At 40.2% G+C, this 10,281-nt stretch overlaps 1 protein-coding gene across 1 annotated transcript in view; it reads right to left on the reverse strand.

Annotated features, from left to right (window-relative positions):
• LOC111235020 (delta-type opioid receptor-like) overlaps window positions 1-7,660 on the reverse strand; it is a 90,921-nt gene extending 83,261 nt beyond the window's left edge. The window contains exon 1 of the mRNA XM_022763304.1: window positions 7,452-7,660. Within this exon, the coding sequence (XP_022619025.1) occupies window positions 7,452-7,660 (209 nt within the window). The remainder of the gene's footprint in view (window positions 1-7,451) is intronic.
• Window positions 7,661-10,281: the final 2,621 nt, after the last annotated feature.

Genomic DNA, 10,281 nt, shown 5'->3' on the forward strand with positions numbered 1-10,281 from the left:
CATAACCTGGATGCTTTTCTGCACAGGAAACAGATAAACTGTTGCACATAGATTCACAGTTTATACAGTGACATCGCTGTGAACCACGAGGCCACAGTCAGGATGAGTCCAGCACCACCAGAGTTGTTGCTACATTTCTTATTTCCAGGGGGATTATTACAGGAGGCTTTGCTGCTTAAATGCAATATTACTGAAAGCATGGAGCCTATCACGCTTGCAGTAGAACTTAGAAATGCTTGAAATACTATCAAATGTTACAAACAATAATACTGTTGATTATGTTCTTGTCAGGAAATTGAACTGAACAACACAGCATCTCTTCACTATTGCTGAGCAGCCTGGTATTTAAAAAGACTCTTATTTTTTATTTTGGAGAATGGCCACTTGATTTGGCTAAATCAGACTGATAAAGCTACACATTAACTCGCATTTTTTTATTTGAAAGGAACAAAGCAATCACGTCACAGCCAGTAAGCTCAATCTCTGTCTCTTAAAAAACTAAATGAACTTCCCCGCTGGACAAATCCCAGAGTTCCTCTGTGTCATCTTTCTTTGTCTTTCTGCTGCTCGCTCAAGATGCCGTGCACCCTCCCACTGCCCCAGCCTCCCTCCATCACACCTGACACACAAGAAGCACGAGTCTGTCTCTCCTAGCTACACCACCACAAGGGAGACATTTTACAGTAATGACACAACAAGTGTGTCTTTTTGTTTGTGTTGGTTGAATGTCACGTATTTCCATCTGGCTCAAAGAGTGACTGAGCTACAGAAGCTCTCACACAGAGAATAATCATCATCATCAGAGTCATGATAATAAACAAAAAGTATGACTCTCCAAATCATCACTCATTTATTATAAACACTATTTCAGTCAGCAGGGTCACAGTTTTAACTTTATTTTGTCATGTTACCAATGTGGACAGTGTTTTTCAGATTCAAAACAGTAAGAAATACAGAAATCTTAAAAAGATTTTTCCTGAATATTCTTCACAGATGCAGAATGATATTTTGGATGCTGAGACATTTGGTGGCAGGATCCTGTTCTGTGATCATTGTTTGAGTAAATTGGCTCTTTAAAGCCCTTTCCTCTATTGAGTGAGCATTTTACCACCCACTGCTCTGTCACATTCACAAGATTTGGTGCAGAGAAAAAATTGTGCAATACACTCTGAAGGATGGGATTGTGTTTTGCCTAGCTCCATCATCCTGTATCAGGTCCGAGGTGTCTCTTGAATGTGGCCTTCAAAGCGTGCTCCACAGATTGAAGCATTTCATCATAATTGAACAAGAATTTTAACTATTTCACTTCCCTTTTGTGGAGCAGTCTGCCTAAATAACATGCCCAGATATATCAGCTTATAAATCAGGCTGTGTTAAAGGGGAACTTCATAGACTTTTACACATCAAAGTCTAATCGCCAGTTTTGGTTAGTGCTACTGCATATGAAATGTGCTTGCCAGACTTCGGTTGCTCGCTCCTCGAGTTCAGTTACATCATGGGTAATGCAGGTGACATACTTGACGAAGAAGATGTGTGGAATAAAGAAGATGATTTCTCTGGTTCTGATGTTTGTTTGTTTTGTTTTTTTAAATGTCCATTGTGAGTGTGACATTAAGCGGAGGTACACTTTGGGTTACATTTGCACGATTGATGGGTCTCTCAGACTCTGTTCAGACCTGGCATTATGCGTCTTCAGCAATCCGATCACAAATGGTCAGCTCTCAGTACGTCAGTTCACACCTGGTTTTAAAATGCGTCTCCACACGCCTATCGAGTGACCATTTGTGATTAGATCTCACTTCCCCGCTTTATATACAAATAAACACGTATTTGTTGTTGTTTTTAGCCGGTTCGACTACGACAGACGGGTCTGCGGTCAATGTGTTTGTTTGTGTGAGAGAGCGAGAGGAAAGGGAGCGGGGTGAGGAGGGGTTGAGCGAATATATATATGCTGCACACAACTCTGCAATGAAAGTTTTTAGTATTTTCAGTTCATTATGAAACTAACTAATCAGACTGTGTCAGAGGACGTCAGTAGAGTGGGCGGTGCTTCAATGTGGATAGGACGCATTCGCGTTCTCACTGCTATAACAATGTGGCCACAGTTCCGAATGTGGTCTGAGTGATCGGATCTCAAATGCATCCTCAATGCATCTTGGGTGCGTTCATCCCTAAACTTAGAGCTGTCCACTTGTGATTGGTTCACCTGAGACGGATGTTAATGCCATGGTTAATGTCATGGTAAGCTGTTGTTAGTTGCTTGACCTTCCTCATCTTCACCATGCTGCCAAATTAAGATGTTATAACCTTAGTAACTTATGAATATGGTGACATAAAACAGCATCAAACCCTAACACCTGTGAGCGACGTCAAAGATGCTGCTGATGTTTTCTACTGTCTCTTGGCAAAAGATAGAAAGATAGTAACTAATGCAGTTTTACAGTTTTGCCCTTCATGTTCAACTCTGTAGCAGTAAAAGGTGTGTGTGTGTGTGTGTGTGTGTGTGTGTGTGTGTGTGTGTGTGTGGGCATATGTTTACGTAGGTTAAATGTCACCACTTCCCATCTACTGCAAAAGAACGACTCAGACTTTTCTGAGCTGTGAGTATTTCTTAAAAACTGCACCTAAATGTCACATCTCGTGAAAACAGACTTAATTTACTTAATTAACTTAATTAGTCTGTTGTTTTTACTTTTTTTCTTATTTTCTATTTCTCTCCGCAGCTTCTCGTCATGAATAACTGAGCTGACTGCTATGGGGCCTCGGCTCCTGCACCTGCTACATCCCGCATGGATAAGATATGGGTCTATCCCAGGTAATTACCCACAATCCATCACCTCAAGACCAACTGAAGCTAAATCGCATTGGGCCCCATTCTTTAAGTCTTTTGGATAACTGGGCATCTTTAAATTCAAAGCGCTCGGCTGATGCTCTGACTTACACTCGGTCTGAGATTATTCTTTAAAGCTTCTCAGCTCTTTAAGGAGCCTCTGACAGTCACTGTCATTCACCTGCGGAGTGATAATGCACGTGCATATCTTGTAAGGTGGTGTAAAAACACACACTTAGTTTTAAGATTTGACTTTAAGGCTGTGATTTGAAATCAGATTTTGATACAGTCATCAAACAATTAATCCACAGTTTTGCTCATAATTAACTGTAATACATTTAATTCAGCTAAGGGATTAGTTCTGCATGGCTTATTCTTGGGCTACAGAAGTTGGCCAGACAGGTCCTTTGTCCAAACACTGATGCCGGACTTTGGTTGTCATGGTTACAATAACAAACATGCGGAGTGTACCAACAATGGCGTACTGGACCTTCATCACCATGGTTACAATAATAAACAGTCAGGACTTGAAGTGTTTTAGGGAAAAGGTCGTGCTTTGGGTTAAAATAAGTTCTTCCTTCCATAATGTTAGACAATCTTCATTGTCATGGACACAATAATAACAATGCTGTTAAGGTTGTAAAACGGTCATGGAAAAAAGTAACAATATAAACTGCTACTTTCACATGGGAATCGAACACCGCTCTCCTGTGTCATATTTCGTTGACCCATCCATCCACCACAACCTCCTCCTGACTTTGTCGATCTTTATACAACACATCTCCTGACTTTCGCTCCTCTCATAATTACTATAGTTGCTAGATGTTGCCTAAGAAGAAAACATAACAATGGGTCATAATATCCTGCTGCACAGATGACCTATGGAGACTGACTCTGTGTTCCCTATCTTATCTGCTTGTTACACTTGCCACGTTGCTCTGTTAAAAATCACAGTAAACACGAGTTACTAGCTAAGGGCTGTTTGACGTTTTGGTCAAATGAGGAGAACTAAAGGTAATGAGGAGTGTTGTAGGTTGTATCTCTAACTTGACACAAACTGTATATGTTTGTCAAAACAAACACAAAGGCCATATTTTGAAGCAAACAACTATAAATGACAAGAAATGAAAAATAGTCACACGTATTATGATGTTTACCTACTAAAACATCTCTGTAGGAAAAATTACATGTGGTAAAAATACACAGTGCAGCATAGCTTTTAACTACATTGGCCAACACGCAAACATATACATAATGCATCTAAAATAATGAAAAAATTCTAAAAGTGAACGCGAGTATACAAAGTCCTATTCTAAGTGACTGATATTTATGAAAAATTACATTTATATCAAAACAATCTCTTTGACTTCTGACTTTCTGCTCTCCTCACTCTTCTACCTACTGTATTTAAGATCACTTCGCTCAGTTGACCTCCTGCTTACCAACTTGTAGGCATTCAAAAAGGTTAAGCACATGACATCGCCAACAGTGACAAGTTGTCCTATTCTTCGCTTGACTTCATGCTTGTTATACGACTCAGTAAACCTCTGGAGCTGTGTGAGTAAAAGTATCTTAACTATCACAAAAATTCACCGCGGAGGCTTTTGCTGGAGGATTAGAGGCTAACAAGAGTGTGTGTGTGTGTGTGTGTGTGTGTGTGTGTGTGTGTGTGTGTGTGTGTGCGCGTGTGTGTGTGAGTGTGTGTACATATTTGGGCATGTTTAATGTGTGAATAAAGGTGTGGAAACGGGTGGAATAATTCACAGTTAACAATACATAGTGCACAACTACATGCATGTCAGAGTGAGAATAAGAAGTGTAACAAGGATAGTAATTATCTGTAAAAGAGGCATTGGGGGTAACAGACCACACACACACACACACACACACAAATTTACAGCATGTAATCATTTCCTTGACACTTCATGACTCCAGTGCAGCATTAACATGAGCTGCTGTCTTAATCGAACATTTAATAGTTACAGAAAACTGCATACAGTACTGTATGTTTAATTGCAGTATTCTTAGATCTGCGGAACCAGATGTGTCTCAGGATTATGAATAATTATTCTCATACCACACATCTGGAGTGAAACTGTCACTGTGATTGCTTGCTCGTTCTATTGCAGAAGAAACTTTAACTGCTTCAAATCAGCTGTCTAGTGCTTTGCAGTGTTTTATATAGAACTTCGTATCTCGCAGGAGGAAGCCAAGGAACAAAATTAATATCATGGTGCTACTTGTTGGCTGTTCAATCTGTTGTGCCATATGGGAATCTGGGAGCAATGTAGAAGTATACTTGATCTCAGAAGAAGTAATTGAAAAGAAAATGTGCAGCTGTGGTTGAAGCCACAGTGGGTCAATTAAAATCCTATAAACTGTCTAAGAAAAACAGAGTATCTTTATAGAACTCACAAGCCTACAAATCTAACAAGCTCAGTTTTTTAGATGTAAAACAACATCTCTAGCCGTTACTTATGAAAACAGCTATGTCAAATTATGTAGATGTCAAGTAATTTACGTATTGAGGAGAAAAGCCAAACCAATTCAGGCTGGCGGACGGAGCCGGTGAAAACTTTAAAAACCTCTTGGATGTTTTTGATGATCTACGGGTCGACCATTATTTAAGCCTGTAGTCCCAATGGCCAGTCCGCTTGTGCTCTGGTTTTATCTCTTTCTTTGTCTTTTTAGCCAAAAAAATGGTTTCTTCAGTGGAGGAAACTCTGGAAGGTGGCTTTCACCTGAACGCTGTGTACTGCACTGTGCCATCTCTCATGTGGGCGGTCCCTGTGTGTTTATAAATGCGGGGAGGACCAGAGGTTTAACAGGGAGGGATTCATATGCACTAACATGCACGCGGTGTCAGACCGGATATCAAAACAATGAACAGAGAAACTCAGATTACAACACACATAGAAGGGTGTGACTTTGTTCTCTGCTCAGGACGCCAGTACTCCACTATCTCTTTACATAGAAAATAGTTGTTTGCTGTTATATTACCGTTTAAAATCTCATATATACAACCTTAATGGAACACCACCATTACATACAATAACATATGATTGCTGATGCCTCCATTTGAGAGAACGAGGGGTCACTGAATGGCTTGGAAAAAATGTGAAACATATTCTATGGAGCAATGGAGCATTCTATTACTGCATGGAGTCCGTGAGCTTCTTCAGAAACTGATTTTATATGACAGTATAGGAGGAAATTAGACAACACTTCCCACACCACCATGTTTTCTAAATCTGAAAATCAGGAGCAAGGACAGAGCTTTCAGTCATGTGTTGCACAGCGCTTGATGCAGTCTGACGTCTGTCTTGAGCAAACAAACATTCAGTTTTAATACAGAGCAAAAGCACTGCAAAGTGTCCCAACAATAACAAAGTCACTGACACACAAACACATACACAGTCTCCTGGTTCAACATGACATGCATGAGCAGACAGCGGCTGCCCACCAGGCCAACCATGACTGCACACATGCACAAGCTCACACAACACCCACATGTCCACCTACACTTGTTTCAATCAAATTCACAGGGGGATACTATGTGCGCGCACACACTCACACTCTCTCTCTCATACACACACACACACACACACACACACAGTAGCACACATGACACACACATGACCAGACAGTTGCCTGCGAGGCTTTCTACAAAAATATCTACGCAATCAGAAATGTGCACACACACACACACACACACACACACACACACACACAGACACACAGACACATGGAGCTGCATGCTGAGGGCGGCTTGAGTGCTTTGAAAGATCACCTTGAGTAGTCGATGTTAGAGAAATTTATTTGAAGGAGCCTGATGTCCTCCAATGTTTCAATTTATCATAATCTTTAATACATTCATTTCATGTAGCTGCAGCAACTCATCACTGGCTGAATGAGAATTCATCTGAGTACCTTTTAGAAGCCTGATGATGTAAAAATATTCAATAATTCCAAGAAAAGGGGAAGTATTAAAAAAATAATCAAATTTGTTGCATATGATATTTATATTGCAACCTCTCAGAAACCAGCAGATTGAGAAGCGCTGGGCTAAAAATGTCAAAAAAGATAGTTGCCCATCAGAGGATCCCAGAGTACAAACATATTCAAGTTACAGTGAAAAGACACGTAGGAAAGAGTGAATTTAGGTGATAAATCATATGAGATAAGGGTGATTTTATATGATAAATGACTTAACTGACTGTCAAGATTGGCACTGAATAATTTCCTTTTAATCGGTGAATTGATTTATGAACTAATAATTCAGCATCAGCATCAACAGACTGTGGTGACAGCAACTGAGCATCTGAGAGACGCAGTGCTGCTGTAGTGACACTGAGCTGTGACTTGAATAAAACTGAATCCTCACATCATCTAAAAACAACTGAAAAGATCTAAAGTCCTTTTTATATGTTTACACTGCATGATTTATAGATGTATTAAAGTATTTTGTTCTGTTGGTTTGGATTGCTATAGCAACAGTGGTCGTATCATCCTTCCTGATTGTAAATCCTTTGATTTGTAGGAACGACTGAAAATGTGCTGTCGCTAAACTGGAACTGAAATCTCACATACATCCATTATATCAGACCTTTGTTTGTCTTACCTTATGATGACATACATGACCAGGAAGTTTCCCACAAGGCCGATGACGCAGACGATCATATAGACAACCACAATGGTGACCTTCACCCCCGTTGGCAGTAAGGCGTCGGTCTCGTTGTAGCTACCGGTGAAGTTGTTCTGGAATAGCGAGTCGTTGTAGAGCTGCAGGTGGCCCAGCTCGGCCAATAGGAAGTCGTCGGGGAACTCCATCTTTGACCAGGGCAAAGGCAGGGAGGTTACAGCCACCTGAAAGAAGGAAGTCAAAATGTTGTAGTCTGAAACATTGAAAAACATGTGGAATGTGTGAAGTAACTTAGCGCAATCTGAAAATCTGGTTCTTGTTGACCTCCAGTGGATCTAACTTTACTGCAGTGATGCATGGGCGTACTCTGAGACCCTGTGGTTGTGGTTATAGGTGCAACAAGCACTTCTCATCACACCATGCGGTCAAAGGTGAAACAGGCTTAAAATCAGCCAGAGGGGGCAGAAAAACACTGCTTTTCAGCCTGATGATAAATTAGTCTTTAAATATTTGATCTGTAATCCTCTCCAATTTTGAAACCCTGTGGTCTACACAATGTTCATGTGGTCTCCTTTTACTCGCCTCCTTCAAAAATACACCAATAATCATATAACCACTGAGGAATCAAAACAGCACAGGTGCTGTACAACGGTGACCTGCAGCCACTGTAAAAGTTTTCAACAAAGAACCCTCACATGCAGCTTTTCCTGCTTTGTCTTCTCCAGCAGCCTTCCCTTGTGCTTGTTACACACATTTGTCCACAGCACCTACAAAAGTATCGAAGAGCAATGATGGCTCCCGCTACTTGCACAGTATGTGCACAACAACAATGGCAGTTGGAGACCAATGTTTCCCAAGTGAGCATGCTGAGAGCTTGATCCAGCTCACCTACTGCATGCTCTGTTGACCTGTCAGTATTGTAGACTATTGATGTTCTGTTAGATAACAATACAGGAAACCAGGAAGTGATGGATAGATAATCACAACACTCAACCACATGCCAAGCAACCTGTCAAAATATAAAGTGTCAAAATTATTGCTAAAGGTAAAACTATCTGATGACAAGTGACCACAAAAATACATTTGAGGAGTTGGATTAGGTGTGTAGTTTGAATAAATTCAAGTGATTTGTCAGTTTCCACATATTCAAACATGGTTTTTTGAAATTTTGAATTATAATCCTTCTAACTTATACAGCATACAGTATTGTAAGTGCAAATCTGCAATTGGTGAATTAGTTAAGGTCAGAGAAAACCATTGTCATGGTTTAGAGAAACCAATATCAATAGTAAAAGACATGATACAAACCCTGATTTTCAGTCTGAAAGTCACTCTATACCTAATCCAACCACCTGGACCGTGCAACAAGACTATTCATGGCAGTATAACAGTGTCACTCTATTTCCTGCTTTGCTATTCAATGTAAACAAAGCTTTTAAACAGTGGATAAATAAAGCAGGAAGGATAGACAAGGAAAAAGGGAGAGGAGGGGGTGAGGAGGGAGAATACAGGAAAGAAGAGGACAAGGGGTACAGAAATAAACTGGAGGGGGGGGCAGAAAGAGAGTGAGGAAGGAGCTTAATTCAGGGTGGAAGAATAGAAAGAAGAGGGGCGAGGAAGTAGGGTAAAAGAGGAGAGAAAAGGTGAGTATATGGGGAGTAAGGGAAGGAAGGAAATTGAAAGGAAGAGTAGCAAAAAAAGGAGAGAAAATTGACAGCATCAAATTTTCTATTAATGCACTGCCACGTGAGGAATATATTACTGCCAAGATGTGTGAGACAGAGAGAGAGAACGAGGGGGAGACACAGGAGATGTCATCAATATTTATGGTTGTTAATGCAGTGAAAAGAGAAAGAAGAGAAAACATTGGTCGTATACATGACTTTTTTTCAGGAACACAGCTCTAGAGCAGGACACAAAATGGACAAATTTACATATTTAAAGGAAAAGGCTAAGTTATTCTATATTTGTCTTATTGTCAACAGCCAAATCCAACAATATATCAGTCTGTCTCTCAATACATTCTGACTTCCCAAATCTGTATTTGGCCCTGAACCCCAAGCCCATTGGCTCCTACTTTGTAAATCCTGACAATTCTCTGTAGTGTCCTCTGGTGTGTGGACATCAGCGTCTACAATGTTTAATAAATTTCCTAACAAACATTTCTCAAACAGGAGGTTTTAGTTCTTTTTTGGGGACTATTCTCAGCTGAGTCTTAATACACATTTTTAGAATTAATATCAGATTGAAATGCAGTTTTACTTTTTTTCGTTTTACTTTTTCATTTAGCCATTCATCATGCTATCCAACTTCTTCTTCAGAGGTGGGGTTATTTGTTTTGTTTTGCCTTAACCAATCATTGGCAAGTGACATATCCGTACGGCTGATGTCATTTTTAGTTGACATGGAAACGGTGCAAGCAGTTGCTTTAAGTTTTTCACAGCTCAACAAAATATGTTGATTTTAATTTTTAAATCAATGTTCTGAGCTAGCTTACTATGTTAGATGATGATGTCCCTATTATTATTCCAACCTATTAGTTTCTGACTGGTCAATTGTTTGTGTAACTGGGGCCAAAAACACACCAGATCTGTTTGACTTGCTGAACAAATCTAAGATGTGGGCAACAGTTCAGAGGTCTGGAACCAGGCTATCACAAATGCTAACACGTTTGGCAAGTCAGCATTCAGTTTAGTGCATTCTCTTTGTGCATGATGTGGTTCTGCTGACTTTATTAGGCCGCAACAGTCAGTCTCTGCTGAAGCAGTGAAGTGCCAAGTCCCCAGGTTCCCTGGTAGTGTGCTGGAAA

Source organism: Seriola dumerili, unplaced genomic scaffold (genome assembly GCF_002260705.1).
Source record: "Seriola dumerili isolate Sdu_G_001 unplaced genomic scaffold, Sdu_1.0 BDQW01000468.1, whole genome shotgun sequence".
NCBI lineage: Eukaryota > Metazoa > Chordata > Actinopteri > Carangiformes > Carangidae > Seriola > Seriola dumerili.